At 36.7% G+C, this 16,740-nt stretch overlaps 1 protein-coding gene across 11 annotated transcripts in view; it reads right to left on the bottom strand.

Annotated features, from left to right (window-relative positions):
- The window catches only part of STXBP5L (syntaxin binding protein 5L), a 389,595-nt gene extending 377,521 nt beyond the window's left edge, over positions 1 to 12,074 (bottom strand). For 2 of the 11 annotated variants that reach the window (XM_072724611.1, XM_072724631.1), the window contains exons 1-2: positions 11,770 to 11,981; positions 10,470 to 10,666 (exon numbers count right to left, since the gene is read on the bottom strand). In XM_072724611.1, coding sequence (XP_072580712.1) covers positions 10,470 to 10,658 — 189 coding nt within the window. In that variant the 5' untranslated portion in view covers positions 10,659 to 10,666; positions 11,770 to 11,981. Of the gene's footprint in view, positions 1 to 10,469; positions 10,667 to 11,725 lie in introns of all 11 variants that reach the window. The other 9 variants (XM_025990142.2, XM_072724595.1, XM_025990141.2 and 6 more) reach the window with 9 other exon arrangements.
- Between the last annotated feature and the right edge of the window lie 4,666 nt (positions 12,075 to 16,740).

Raw genomic sequence — 16,740 nt, 5'->3', positions numbered from 1 at the left:
TGTAAATGATATATAGAAATATGATATTAGAAAGCAATACAATCATTCTATCATTAAAAGTAAACTGTAACTTAACCCTATGATTTTTTGCAGGCAAATCTTCAAGTGAAGGCAGAAGGAAGTCTACAGAAATGCACTAAACTTCAAGATATAAGAATTCATTTTAATCACTAGTAATAATCCTACGCATAAACAAACTTGGAAATTATGTTAAGTTTTTAAGATAGTTCTATATTGGGACATACATAAAGTATGATTGTGCTATTTTTTAATATATATTTTTAGTTGAAGTATAATTAACAGTGTTATATTAGTTTTGGGTGCACAATATGATTCAACAGTTCCATCCTATCATTCAGTGCTCATTACAGTAAATGTATTCTTAATCCCCTCTATTTCACCCATCCCCTCTAGCAACGACCAGTTTGCTCTACTTTAGAGTCTGTTTTTCTTTTGTCTTTTATCTAGTTTTGTTTCTTAAATTCCATACATAAGAGAAAATCATATGGTATCTATCTCTGTCTGACTTACTTACTTAGCATTAATACCCTCTAAGTCCATCCATGTTGTTGCAAATGGCAAGATCTCATTCTTTTATATGGGTGAGTAATATTCTACTATATATACATCACATCTTTATTCATTCATCTATCAATGGCCATTTGGGTTGCCTATTTGGCTATTATAAATAATGCTGCAATAAACATCAGGGCGCATACATCTTTTTGAGTTAGTGTTTTTGTTTTCTTCGCATAAATATCCAGTAATGAAATCACTATCCATATGGTAGTTCTATATTTAATTTTTTTGAGGAACCTCCATGCCACTTTCCACAATGGCAACATCTATTTACATGCCCATCTACCCAACACACAAGAGTTCCTTTTTTCTCCACATTCTCACCAACACTGAATTCCTTGTCTTTTTTATTCTAGCCACTCTGACAAATGTAAAGTAGTATCTCATTGTGGTTTTGATTTGCATTTCCCTGATGATCAGAGATATTGAACACTTTTTTATGTGTCTGTTGGCCACCTGTATGTCTGTTTTGGAAAAATGTCATTCAAGTCCTCTGCCCATTTTTTAATCAATTTATTTGGATTTCGGTGTTGAGTTGTATACATTCGTTTTATGTTTTGGGAATTAACCCTTATCAGATATATGATTTGCAAATATCTCCTCCCTTTCAGTAGGTTGCCTTATCATTTTGTTGATGGTTTCCTTCAGTGTGCAAAAGCTTCTTATTTTGGTGTAGTTCCTATAGTCTAATTCTGCTTTTGTTTCCCTTGCCTTTGTGTGAGGTATAAGAAAGAAGAGGTCCAGTTTTATTCTTTTGCATGTAGTTGCCCAGTTTTCCCAGCAACATTTCTTGAAGAGACTATCTTTCCTTATTTTATGTTCTTGCCTACTCTGTCACAGATTAATTGACCATATAAATATGCATTTATTTCTGCAATTTCTATTGTTTATCTATGTGTCTATTTTTGTGTCAGTATCACACTGTCTTGATTACTGGAGTTTTGTAGTGTATCTTGAAAGTGGAATTATGATACCTTCAGTTTGGTTTTTCTCTCTCGAGATAGGTTTCTCTATTCAAGGTCTTTTGTGATTCTATATATATTTTAGTATTATTTGTTCTAGTTCTGTGGGAAATGCTGTTGGTATTTTGATAGGGATTGCTAATCTAATACTCTGCATATTGCTTTGTGTAGTATGAACATTTTAACAATTATCAGTTATAACAATCTATGAGCGTGGAATATCTTTCAATTTGCTTATCTCATCTTCATTTTCTTTCATCAGTGTTTTATACTTTTTGGAGTACAGGTCTTTCACTTCATTACTTAAGTTTATTCCTACATATTTTATTATTTAGTGTAATTGTAAATTGGATTGTTTTCTTAATTTTTCTTTCTGCTACTTCATTATTAGTGTATAGAAACACAATAGAGTTCTGTTATTAACTTTGTATCCTGCAACTTTACTGTATTATCAGTTCTAGTAGTTTTTTGATGGAATCTTTCAAATATTCTATATATAATATATAGTACATCATCTGAAATTGAATGCCTTTGTATGCCTTTTATTTCTTTTTCTCATCTGACTGTTCCAGTATTATGTTGAATAAAAGTGGTGAGAACAGACATCTTTCTCTTGTTCCTGATCTTAGAGGAAAAGGAACAAGAGAGAGCTGTAAGTTCTTACCATTTTTTTCAAAACGGAGTATGAATACTATTTGTTTTTAAGATAAGAACTGCCATACTGAGACCAATAATCCAATTTACTGATAATATATTAGTACCAAAGAACTTTTTGTAAGAAAATGTGACTGTTCTCTACAGTAAATTTAAAAATTTATAAACAGGGATGTCTGGGTGGCTCAGCAACTAAGTGCTTGCCTTGAGCCTAGGGCATGATCCTGGAATCCTGGGATCCAGTCCTTCATCGGGCTCCTGCAGGGACCCTGGTTCTCCCTCTGCTTCTATCTACCTCTCTCTCGCTCTGTCTCTCATGAATAAATGAATAAAATCTTTAAATAAAAAAATGTATAAACATACTTCCTACAAGTCTATAATCCCTTACATGAGCCAGTCCCTGCACCCTTATGCTCTTAGGATAAACAAAGTAGAGATAAAGATCAGCAAAGTAACTGAATAATCTAGCTTTTGTTTCAGATTATAAAAAAATAATAATAATTTTAATTCCTTTGATACTTAAATTTGTTAACATCACAACCCTAACAAGGTTGCTTAAGTCTTCTGGTTTGCCTCCATTCCTAGTCTTAAAAATGCCTACCCTCAACTGTCCATTTTGGTGACAGAAGCATGAAGTCATTGTCAGATGCTTTACCCATTATAAGTTATCCTGCAGTATCAACAGTATTATCTTTTGTTCTACCAGTTATAGTGTAGAATGAGAGAAATTCACACATTTCAGGGAATATTTTAATGAATGAAAATTGCAGATATGTAGACCTGTGATCATGGTCTTGTGCCAAACTCAGTTACAAAACCTTCCCAAATAAAATGGTGTGAAACTAGAAGAATGTGGAGACAATGGAAAACCTAAAGACTGATGATAATAATAGGAATACCTAGGCATTTGTCCTTCTTGAGCTTTCTAGGGTCCTGGAAAGCCTAATTCTCTATAGTCCTCTTTCTTTTTTTTTCTTTCTTTCTTTCTTTCTTTCTTTCTTTCTTTCTTTCTTTCTTTCTTTTCTTTCTAGATTTATTTATTTTACAGAGAGAGAGAGCACAAGCAGGGGGAGGGGAAAAGGGTGAGAGAATTCTCAAGCAGACTCCCCATTGAGCAGGGAGCCTGACATCGGCTCAATCCCAGTACCCTTAGCTCAGATCAAAGATTAGACGTTTAATGAACTGAGCTATCCAGGTGCCCTTCACACCTATGTTCCTGATTTTATAGCCATTGATCTGAGAAGATCTAATGTTATATCTGGTATGAGGATCATGTTACAAATCCATTTCCTTACAGAAGTTACACCAGTTATCTACATGTTATCTCTGACACCAAGACCATATATAAAAACAACTTATAATGGGATCCCTGGGTGGCGCAGCGGTTTGGCGCCTGCCTTTGGTCCAGGGCGCGATCCTGGAGACCCGGGATCGAATCCCACATCAGGCTCCCAGCGCATGGAGCATGCTTCTCCCTCCGCCTGTGTCTCTGCCTCTCTCTCTCTCTCTGTGACTATCATAAATAAATAAAAAATTAAAAAAAAAACAACTTATAAATATGATGGATAGGAAGTTGGCTAATTTAAGAGTTTACTCAAAACTTTAGGAATTATTCCATCTGGTTCTTGTAATATATTTATTTTTGTCTATTTCATTAATTAGGTCTAGAGCATTCCATGTATTTGTCACTGTCAATCTAATACTTCTGAATTGTTCCCCTAAAAAGATTATTTAGAAACAAAAATATCCCTTATATCTTCCTCAATAAAAATTGAAACTTAATTGAGTATCTCTACAATCTTCTTTTTCATATCTTATTGAAAATTACACACCATATTCCTAAAGTGGTGTCACTCACTGAATGGTTTCCATGTCTTTATATAACATACATTTACTTCATAAGAGCCTTTTCCAAGAGGCTGTTCAAAATAATATCTAATTTGCTTTTTTTTTCTTTTAAAGTAGGCTCCATGCCCAGCATGGAGCTTAAACTCAAGACCCTGAGGATCAAGACTTTAGATGAGATCAAGAGTTGAATGCTTAACTGACTGAGCAACCCAGGCATCCCTCTAGTTACATTCTATCAGTTTCCTTGCTCTCATTTATTCATCTATTCATTTAACAAATAATTAACTGTCTTCTATATGGCAGGCACTGTTCTATGAATTGGTAAGATAGTAGTGAACATAAGAAGGCCCCACCTTCGTGAAGTTAAATTATGATAGAAGTAAACAACAAGCAAATATATAATGCAATAGCAGATAGTTGTGTTACCAAGAATAAGTAATCAGGATAAGGGCAGAAAGAGAGCAAGTGAGCAGCAATCAATGAAGATCTCTCTAAGGAGGGAGACAGAACATGAGAGACTCCTAACTCTGGGAAACGAACAAGGGGTGGTAGAAAGGGAGGTGGGAGGGGGGTGGGGGTGACTGGGTTATGGGCACTAGGGGGGCACTTAATGGGATGAGCACTGGGTATTATTCTATATGTTGGCAAATTGAACACCAATAAAAAATAAATTTTAAAAAAAGATCTCTCTTCTTCTCTCTTAAGAAGTTAACAATTGAACTAAGAATTGAATAATGTAAAAGGAATATTTAATATAATTATTAGGGAGGAGAGTGTCCCACGTAAAGGAAACAGCGAATGCAAAAGCCTTGAAGCAGAAATCATGTCTGAGAAATGTAAGAAAGCCAATGTACCTGGTGCAGTTTAAGTACCAGGAAGTACAGTTGAAAATGATGTCTTATCAGGACCAGATCATTTAGATCTTTATAAGACATTAAGAGGAATTTTGTTTTTATTTTTAAGAGAAATAAAAGCCATTGAAGAGTTCTGAGCAGGAAGCCCATAATATGATTCAAATTTTTAAAGGATTCTGCTGCTTATTATGTGAGGATACTGTGTAGTGAGGACTGAGTGAAAACATAAAACACCTAGAAAGCTATAGAATAGTAGTCCAGGCAAAAGATGTCATGGAAGTGATGTGGTCAGATTTAGGATGTATTTTGAAGGGGAGCCAACAGAAAAGCCTATCTTCTCAAAGTCTCTATGTTTCCTAAGCAATTGATCATGTTGATTTTTTTTTAAATAAGAATGATAAAACAATTGATCATGTTGATTTTTTTAATAAGAATAATAAAGCAGAAAAAATGCTGGATTTAATAATGGAAGAACAGAGCTTTAAACTTAGCTATGCCTCCTACCAACTTGGAGACCTAAGGATACCACTTAAATTCTCTGGCCTCAGATGTCCACCAGTAAAAGACAAATATTTAGACTTTCTTTGCCTTACTTATAAAACTATTATGAAGGTCAAATGGGAGATCTTACCGATGAATTTCTCTAACTTTAACCAACCTGCTAGATTAACAAAAACTTCCCATTCTCTTTGCAAAACATAGATTGATATTAATGATTCCCTGAATACTTACTACGAGAAACTCTAGCTAGCATACTCATACTCTCCTACTTCCAGCCTAATTAAGTGTCGGTGAATTAACTATAGGCATATATATGTATATATATATTATATATTCATAAATCTAGATATATATCTAGTTTTTATACATACACACACATCATGTGTATGTGTGTGTATATATACACACATTCATGTATATATACACTCATCTATGCTTTTTAAATATATGTGAAATATGTAGCTGGTGCTTGAACAACATGGTAATGAATCTCATGGGTCCACTGATGCTTGGAATTTTTATAATAAATATAGTACTATAAATGTATTTCTTCTTATAATTTTCTTAATAATATTTTCTTTTCTCCAGCTTACTTTATTGTAAGAATCATCTAGAAGGGCTTCACATTCTGCTTCAAGGCATATAAGTTCTTATTCTACTTTAAATAAATTAAAATAAAAAATGATACGTAATGAATTTGGGATATTTGTGGAAGAAAAGTTCACACAGAACTCCAATTAGAGAATCAATGCTCAACAAAAAAATCTTTTCATTTATCAAGTGATTTGTAAATTGATGTATATTTACATGTTTTCAATTTAAATAAAATGTTTAAGACATTTATCATTATTAATGACTTTCTGCTTTAATTTCATTTCAATTAATCAACCAACCATGTTCATTCATAAAGTATATAATTGTTTTCAGTACTGACTGTGTATCAAAATCTCCTGTGGGGCCTTTTCAAAAAATCCAAGTGCGTAGGCCCAATCCCTAGGGACTGATTCTCTAAGATGGGTGAAACTAGAAATCTCTCTTTTACACAGAGTTGAGAACTACTGGTCTGCTAGGTAATGAGCAGCCTAGCAATTATATGGATACAAATATATTTACCTCTCAAAGAGTTGACAATATAATAGTGACAGAAAAAATAAAACTTCTAATCACAATAAGGTGCTAAATTAACTCTATAGGAATATGCCAGGTGCTACAGGTAAACAGAAAAAGCAAAAAACAACAGCAACAACAAACAAACAAACAACTCTCAAAGAGTTGACAATATAATAGTGACAGAAAAAATAAAATTTCTAATCACAATAAGGTGCTAAATTAACTCTATAGGAATATGCCAGGTGCTACAGGAAAACAGAAAAAGCAAACGACAACAACAACAAACAAACACAAAAAACTAACTCTGCTTTGAGTAGTAAAAAAGGAAGGCAGTGGTCAGAGCTGGTTTCATGGAGGTGGTATTTTAACTATGAAATAAAAAGTAACTGGGGCAGGCATCTGAGTTGCTCAGTCTGTTAAGCATCCAACTCATAATTTCAGCTCAGGTCATGATCTCAGGGTCCTGGGATCGAAACCCTCCTTGGGCTTTGTTCAGCAGGGAATCTGCTTGAGGTTTCTCTCCTCCCTCTCCATCTCCCTCTCCTCATGCTTGTGCATGCTCTCTAGCTCTCTCTCTCTAAAATAAATAAGTCTTTTTTAAAAAAAAATAATTGGGAACTCTCCAATTTTATTAAACCTGGAAAGGATATTGTAGTCAGAAGCAAGAGATTAAGAAAAGGCACTGATATATGAAAATACAGTGCTGTCAGGTAATGTAATGTTTAGGAAATCAAGGAAATGAGGATGGAAAGGTAAACAGGAACCCTACCTAAAGGGAACTATATAGAGAGCAAGTTAAGCAGTTTGACATTTATTGTAAGGGCAATCATTTCAAACTGTGTTTCATAGAATTCAAGTTCAGAAAAGGCATTTCATGTATTTCACAAATATCTGAACAAATAGACATTCAAATATATACATACTGAACTGAGATTGCAGTAAACCAACGTATTGTTTTTGCTAATCTTGAACCAAAGTTTCTTCTATCATTTCTGTGTTTTTGAACTTCTACATTTGTCACTGACTATAAAGGTTGTAGCTTTATATTTTTACCTTAAGGCCAGCAAAAGTCCTACTACCTGCCCGGTAAAATGCAAGATTAACTCTATAGGAATATATTTTCCTCTCTTGCATTCATCCATTGCATCCGTTGTAATATTATACAACAAAAAACAAATATTAAAAAAAAGATTTTTATTGAATAGCTATGTAATTTATTCTTTAAATGTGTGCCAATAAAGTATATTTATCTGTTTTAATAGATGTTATTTACAGGGTTTCACATTAGACTTTTGTTTGTAGAGCGTCACTGCACTAGGGAAACCAACCCAGAATTTTTTGCAGGAAAATGATATAATGAACATTAGAGTTCAGAAATAACCATTCATATAACAAAATCACTTGGAATAGGGTAAAACAAGAGGTAAGAAGATGAGGGAGGAAGTGATTTCAAGAGACTGGACAAGAAAATACAATAGAATGAACAGGTACTGGAAATGGCGAAAAGGGAACAGATTTCAGAAATACTAAGGAAATGGAATAGATAGGATTTGATGACTGATCAGAAAATAGAGAGCAGGATGTTTTTCAAAAGAGCGGATTTCAGATTTGTACTTTAATTTTGGCCATGTGGAAAAGGTACAAGTACCCAAAAGGTGCCAACTGCTTAGTACTCAGAATAGAATGTTCTTTGCACATTTAATCAGTGAGTCCAAATGAAGTCCCCATTTTAGTAACAGTTCTAACTTTGAAACTTCCTTAATCCATTTTTATATATTTTATTCTTTAGGTTATAGTCCAGGTAACCTAAAGTACAATCATAAAATCACTTTTTAAAATTAACTGTATTGCTATCCAAAGATAATCTAGTACTTTCCCCATTTAGTATCATTTCAATACTATTAGTGTTCCACTTATATATCTATCTTTCTAATTACTTTGAAAGTATAATTTTGTTACCTATATTACTATAGCCCACTGCTTATAACCATCTCAACAAGGTAATTTTAAAACTATAAGAACGATATAAAAATACACATCTTATTGTCTTTCCCAATTTACACATTGCCTTCACTTAAGTGTCTTATTTGATCTTCCCAATAACCTTCTTAAGTCAGAAGAGCAGAAATACTTATCATACTATATGGGAAAAATCAAGGTTCAAGGCAGATAAATGGCTTGCCCAAGACACATGTCTGGCAAGTGACAGAGCTTTAAATAAAATACAATGTGATTCCTAGGCCAGTGTTCCTACCATGCCATATGTTTTTGAAGTAATACATATTTAACTTATGCCACTTCTCATGTCTATTTCCTATCTGAATAAATAGGAAAATAACTATAAATCCTATTTTCCTCTCTTGCATTCATCCATTTCCCCTGAAGTTTTTAATTTAAAACATTCTCTACCAGGTTCAAAACCTCAACAGTCTTACTTACTTACTTACTTACTCTGTTACAGTGGTCTATCTTTTGTATATCAATTTTATCTTTACCAAAATTCTCCTGCCTCACATTCATGAACTAAAAGAATTTGGAAATTTTTTCAGAATCTGGGAGTAGAAACAGTAATATGCCAAAGATTAGATAATCAGGGCATTATTCAACTGATTAGCAGTTCAAATATGACTGCTAAGACCCTTTTATATATTTGTCTCGTGACCGATATTAAGCCCTAATCTGACAAAGTATCTATTATTTCAAATTGAGAATGAAATTATATACAACTTTGTATACAAAATTCTATGCATACAAACCTCACAGGGTAGAACTACATCTATCTGGCAATAATCTGACCTAATTCTGGATAAACTCACTTTTATGTAAACTAATATATAATACTTTAATAACTACATATTAAATGTTTCTATAATGACCTTACTGAAAATGGAGACTAAGACAATAATTGAAACCTATCTCATTATATGTTATTTACTACAAAAATAATTTTAATAATTTCAAAAAAATTATTTTGAAGTACCAAAAAATTTAATAATTTCTGTGATTTCAAAAATTCATGATTTGTTCTTATGTATTCAAATATTTTAAAGCTATATTCATCTGTATCATATGAATGACTTAGTAGCTTTTTTAATTGTACAATGGCAGGTCAAAAACACATTCCTAGAAACTCCCCTCCAAAAAGGAACAATAAAAATTATAAACTATGTCAGAAAATATAACTGTCTAGTAGCAAAATGTTTGTTTTGTAAATTCTCGTGTCTCCCCATCAGAAACTCTTTCTTTTGCTTATTCATTAGAAGTTGAACATTTAAGCATAATTACCTAAAATGTTTCCTCACTAAACCAGAACACAGGCTATATTTTAAGTTTTTACAAATATTAAGTCCATGGCAAGTTGTTTATTAAGAATCTAAGAATCTGGGGATGTTTTTCCACAGAATTTTAAACAACAAATATAAAACCATACCATTAGATCTTTTAAAATGGATATATTTATTTAGCTATTATCTACTTACTTCTAGCAACATCTTAATAGCCATAATCATCTTATACTGCACAGTGAAATAAAATAATAGTTTCTCTGAATGTCAACAAAGAATCAACTAGAATGATTTTTTTCTGTCAGTTTACTACTTCTACATAAATATTACATTAAAAATTTTGTCCACAATTTGGGCCTTACCATTGTCTTGCAAATTCTACTTCTTAGGTTGGCTTATATCCACTTCAAACTAACATAGCTTTCTAAATTGATGCTGAAGTCAATGCCTAGAATATCTTTATTAATTCAAACATCTATCTATAGAGTTCTCTAATGCTGGCATCTCAACAATTTCCAGTCCCTAGTGTCAGCCTTGTTTTTTGTTTTGTTTTGTTTTGTTTTTTTGTTTTTTTAATTCTTCTTTCCTCACGACAAAAAAGAAAGAAAGAAAGAAAAAAAGAAAGAAAGAAAGAAAGAAAGAAAGAAAGGCAAGCTTTAGGCCAATTCAAAACTTACCTTGCATATCTGGAAATACTCTGAAGTCAGGGTTTCCTGAATCTCCTCTTTAAGAAGCCCTGCAGTCCCTCCAGGATGTACGGAACCACTTCCAGCCCCACCACCACTGTTACCGCCACTGCTGCTACCACTGCCAGGGGAGGAGGCAGTTAAGCCATCCAAAACTTTTCGGAAATTAAACTTCTTCATTTTAAAAACTGTTGAGAAATGCAAAAAAAAAAAAAAAAAAAGGTGACTTAACACACGGACTTACACCTGCGTGAAAGTGTTCAGCTTTTCATCAGTCAAGGCAGTAGCCAGTCCCCATTTTAAGAGCCTTGGCTCTAAGTGACTAAAAGAAAGAGAAAGAGGGAGAGAGTCAGACTTTATCGCGTCAAATTTTAATTCCAAAAAAGAACATCCTTCAAAAAAAAAAAGAGATAATAAAATAATGACTCTAAAAGCAACAGTATCTCCTCCTCATACACCCCATTTCCAAGGGCTTTCTCCCCAGCTGTAGCTACGCTTTATCAGCACTGGGGTAAAAATAAAAGGCAGTGTCATCATCGTCATTAGCATTATATCATCATTATTATTATACAATCGAGCCGGAGTCCGAAAGACCAAGACTCTGTCTTCTCTTCAGGGAGACCTTCCTTCTAAAGGGTTCAGCTCCGAATATTTTCAGATAAGCGATGTCGAGGTCGCGCGGTGGGAGAGCGGGTATTTACTACCACCTTCTGGGCTCTCCCCCGTCATCTCCCACGCTCCCTTTTCCTCAGTAGGTCATGAGGGGGAGGCCTTTTTCTCTTCCCCAATCTCCCCCCCCCCCGAAAAAAAAGCCAGACCCCAAAACATCTGCGGGTGACCCACAGCGACAGCCGACGGGAGCGGCGAACGGCGGCGCCGGCTGCCTCCGCTTCTCCCCCCCCCCCCCGCCCCCCTTCCCTCCCAGCCTCTCCAGCCCTCCTCTCCCCCGTCCCCGCTCCCCTCACCCCTCACCCCTCACCCCCCACCCCGCTCGGCCCGCCGCAGCCGCCGCGTTCGCCCGCCCGTGCGCTCTTCCCGCAGCACAGCGGCGGCTCGAGGGGGGGACGTGAGGCAGCGGCGGCCCCGGCCGCGGCCCGAGTCCCGCCTCAGCCGGCGGGGCGCGCGCACAGCCGCCGCCGCTCCCGCGGGGTCTCCCCGGGCCGAGCGCCTAGGCGCGGAGCTCGCGCAAACCCCCTCCCTCACACGGACGTTCGCGCGCCCAGCCGGGGCACACGCGAGCCTCTCACAGAAATTCGCGCGCGGGCGCTCACGCTCAAGCACACACACACACACAGGTGTGAGGGAGCCGCGGCTGGACGGCGGCGGCGGCGTCCCACGGGGATGACCCTCGGACTCCCGACTTAGGCACCTTCCTCGGCCGCCGCTAGCTGCCAGCCAGCCCGAGAAGCCGAAGGCGCGGAGGGAGGCGGGCTCTCAGGCGTCAATCCCGCCCGACCGCGGCCGCTTCTCCAGTCCCTCTGGTCGCGGCGCCCGGCGCTCTCCGAGGTCCTAACCGAGCAGGCAGGCTCCCAGAAGGCTCCGCCCTCCCGCCGTGGGCCGCAAGCCCCGCCCCCCGAAACGCCCCCTCGTTCGCCCCGCCCCCTCCACTTCGGGACGCGGGGCGCCGGCGAAAGGGGCGGAGAGCTCCGGGGACGTCAAAGGGCGGGAGTAGCCTCGGCTCCAATCCTGAGCTCCGCAGGGCCGAGTTCCGCGGTCGCGAGGCGCGGAAGAAATTTGGGGATAGGCCGGAGGAAAAGCCAATGAAAGGGGGAGGGGAGAATTTAGAAAAGGTAGGTGAAGTTATTTGATTGACGGCGAGATTGGCCAGTGTGCTGGGGGGGGCCCGTGTGCGGGGGGCTGTAATTGGCGCTACCTGTTGAAGGACGCGAGTGCGAATCAATAGAATGCGTGGAAGCGTGCAAACTTGGGCGCTCGGAGTCCGAGGCTGCTGGAAGGGTTTCCCTAGGGCTGACCCCGGACGGTACTGTGAACTGGGGTAGGTGATTTTGCAGTTTATCACCTCTGCTTGTTCTCCAGGTCCATCCGTTGGGCCTCCCTCCCTGCCCTGCCACTTGCATAATTGCTTAACAAGTCACCTCTGCCAGAGAGAATTGTATTCCAGTTGACTTTTGGGATCTATGTAGTATTCCAGATCCTAAGGAATCAATTGTTTAATAGGAAGAATTACCTCCCCCTTCCCCATTTTCACATATGCACTTTTTTTTTTTTTTTAAAGAAACGTTTCTCAGAGTAAACCGTGTCAGGAATATATTTTAAGCTTTTTCTAGGAGTCACAGTAATCATTTGAAAGATGCACTATTTGGGGCAGGATTAAAAATATATATATAATAACAGCATCAGGATGGGAAAAATTAGTTCTGAGCTCTGAATTGATACTGAGTTGGAGGAAATTTAGACCTTGATTTCTTCGCCTATGACAAGTTGTAGCTCAGGGGTCATAGCTAGCTATGTCGCCCACAGACATCAGTCTGGGCAATATGAAAGAGCTCATTACTAATCATCTCATATAGTCTGACATTTTAGAGATCTTCTAGGATGACTTTTTTTTTTTTTTTTCTGGTGGAGGAAGAGGATGGAATGAAAGGGAAGACCTGAAAGAGAAATGATTTGTCCAAGGTCACATAGCAAGGAAACAGAGATGGATTAGAGATCAGTTTTTCGGATCCTCAGCTCAATGCTAACCTTCTCCTTTTGAATTTTTCCGTACTTGATGTCTATTTTACTCCTTTTGAAACCTTCCAAAGACCCCCAATTGCCATATCTAGACCGTAACACTTTTGAAGGCAGGCATGGAATTATATGTTTCTTCTATCTTGTCTAGCACCTGGCACGATGTTTCACGTATAAGAGGCACTTAAAGGGTTTTGAACAGTTTGTTAATGGTTATTAAAAGATTTAAGTAAAAGATTTAAGTAAGAGCTGATTGATACCCAATTACATCCTATTTGGGAGGGATAAAAATAAGAGTGGAGACAAGTGCCATGTCAGATGAAAACTAGATCTTGGTAGGATTCCAAATTCTATATTGGATTCCTAACAATATGTACCTTCGTGTTTACTCTTTTTCCACTGTTTTCTTCTTTTCTTCCTGGCCCATTTCACTTCCAAGCATCGGTGCCTATTAAGGCTGAAGAGTTTGCTTTTCTCTTTGAGAAGTAGCATGGTTGTCTAAAATAATGGATTTAGATGCAGTCCATCCCTTCATCAACAACTCTGTTGACAACTCCTTAATTTTCAACAAATGAAAGTAAGCCTATAGCAAATGATGGTTTGGTCTTTTGATGAGAGCAAAGAAAGAAGATACCCTGATTCAGCAAAAGGAGATGTAATGTTTACAAGAAAACCCCATAAACCGGTCACTTACACTGTACTATCTTAGCAAATTAGGTGGTGGTTTTATTCTAAAAACTGGGGAGAAACTGAGAACAAAAAAAGACACAAAACAGGTTGACAAAAACTCTGCTTTAAGACTCCACAGGGAATTCATTGGCCTACTTGAGTTAAGAGAGGTGACAGAGTAGATATTCCTTCAGATAGGACAACAAATAGGAATGGGAAGTGAAAGAGAAGCCAAGTCAGAATATGTAAATGTTTCTAACAAAAAGAAGAAAATTCCATCCTTAATTAACTAAAGAAAAATAAGATGTTACCCTATAAATCGTGTGGTAAAGAGAATGACACCAGACCATGAAATATACCTTAAAAAATGATGTGGAGAACTCTAGAATTGGTCCAGATAATAATAAAGGAGAGCTTTGTTTATTCTACTACAAACTAGAGTACTTCATTGTGAGGCGTTTCTAATAAGCCATAATATCTACCTAAACTGGCAAGAATAAAGACTGCACAAAAGAAAAATAGTCTAACCTTGGTCCTTGGAGCAAGATCACCAAATCATTTAAACATATCTAATACACTGGAAGGATTTTTAGAATATAAGTTAAAAGTATATTACAATTCAATCTAAGTGTGATCTTGGATTCAAGACAATAATGAAGCTAATAGAAGCTGATTTTCCACATTCTCAATTAAATAATTGTAGAAAGGATGTACATGTATGGCACTTCACACAGAGAAGATTTGCTAATTAGACTTCAGAAAACTAAGCCAAATTTACAAAACACGTAGAAATGGTCTGTCATACATAAAGATAATTAATTCTACCAGTTATTTAGCACTGATATACCAGACACTAGACTATGGAAATTTACAATCATCGGTTTTAATTTGATCCTCTATATAACTTACTATAACTCTACAAGACAGGTGTTATTTCATTTTACAGGTAAGGAAATTTGAGACTCTGAAACATATAAGAAATTCATTCAAAGTCATGTAGGTGGATAACCCAGACTTCAAATTTAAGGCTATCTATCTTCTATCTATCTATCTATCTATCTATCTATCTATCATCTATCTATCTATCTTCTATACTTTTAATTACTATCCTATTACTAATTAGAAAAGGTAAAACAACAGAAACTAATTTTCTCACAGTTCTGAAGGCTGGAAGTCCAAGATCAAAGTGTCAGCAGGTTTGACTTCTTCTGAGGCCTCTCTCTTTGGCTTGTAAATGACCTCTTACTATGTTCTTATATGGTCTTTCCTCTGTGCATACACATTCCTGATATCTGTGTGTCCAAATTTCCTCTTCTTATAAAGACATCAATCATATTGGATTAAGGCCAACCCTAATGGCCTCATTTTCATTTAATTACCTCTTAAAGGCCCTATCTCCAAATAAAGTCCCATTCTGAGGTATTGAGGGGGACACATGCAGTCCACAACAATATGACAATCAAATTCAACATTGTTTGAAGAGAATACCTACTATAAGCTAGAAATGTACAATTTTACATTCAGTTTTTCATTTAATCCTCACAATAATTAGGTATGTTAGCTATTGATAACCCCAATTTACAGGTGAGAAAATGGAAACAAAGAAAGATTAAATAATATGTTCAATATCACATGCCTGATAGATTGTGAAATAGGAATGTGAATTTATATAAATCTTATCCCAAAGCTATTTCTTCATGCTGTTAGTGTGAAACAAACAAACAAAAATCCCTTTATGGATATTTGATATTAGAAAGAGAAATTATAAAATTTAAATATTCAGATAAAACAGGACAGAAAAAAAGAAAATATATGCTAAGGAGTTCAGATACTATAACTAAACAGACATTTGGGAATTGGGGGAATGGTACTCGAAGCAAAGAACTTTTTGGATGGCATGTTAATAGGAAGTTCTTACCGCACAATAAATCTCGGTATAATTTGAAATATATTAAGAGTCCCAGGGAGTATCCCACTAAAATAGCAAAAAATCCGTCATTTAATAACTAATTAAACATAGCAAGGCAGTCATAAATTGTTCAGAGAGGCTGTAGTCTAAGTGAATATCAGAATAGCTGGAAGGAGAATTTGGGTAGAGGAAGGGCAATGACACAAGACTTACATTAAGGCCAGACTGGCAATTGTTGACATCAGTTAGTGTGAATATTTCCAATCTGCTTGCTGTGAGGTGCTAAATCTTGAACTCACCAACCTAATTTATCACACATTTCCAACCCCTTAATCAAGTTATAGCACTATCCTTTATTATTTGCCACTCTAGGAATTAGAATTTCATTAAGAGAGCACAATTGAAAAACAGGTTCTACCTATACCCTTTCTGGCAAAATTTTCAAGAGGGTTAGGAATTCTCTTTCCTTACTAACTTTTCATCTTTTTCTGACCCTATTATACATCCTTCAGGAGGGGTGCTGGTTGATAGTTGTCAGCTTTCTGTGATATGGCAGGAAATAGCAACCAGCATTAAAGTATCTTATTCAGCTTACTCCAAGTGCACCAAAGGAGAAACCACAGGGTTAATTAAATAATGTCATAGCTCTCATGACAAACAGGCAGAGGTCATTAAGATAGACCCAGAACATACAAAGTATGGCTCAGCACACAATCAATGACAGAACTGCAAACAGAACTCATGCCTTCTAGGGCAAAACTCAAATATTTGCTATTAAACATGTAATTAAAATCTGCTCTTTGTGCCCCTTTTAAAATATATTTTCACATATCTATAAATCACATTGGGTTGTGGTAAGAGAAGGATTTAGTGTTGGGACAGGACTAGGTTTCCTAGCTGGTGCGCTAACAAGCCCTTTAAGTCTCAATTTTCCTTTTATATAGGTTATGTTAAGGAAAATGAGATTGTGTATGTAAAAGTGATTTGTAGAAT

The sequence above is a fragment of the Vulpes vulpes genome, chromosome 1 (genome assembly GCF_048418805.1).
Source record: "Vulpes vulpes isolate BD-2025 chromosome 1, VulVul3, whole genome shotgun sequence".
In the NCBI taxonomy this organism is placed as follows: Eukaryota; Metazoa; Chordata; class Mammalia; order Carnivora; family Canidae; genus Vulpes; species Vulpes vulpes.
Note: the sequence above shows the minus strand (reverse complement) of the source record. Positions and strands in the feature narration are given on the sequence as shown.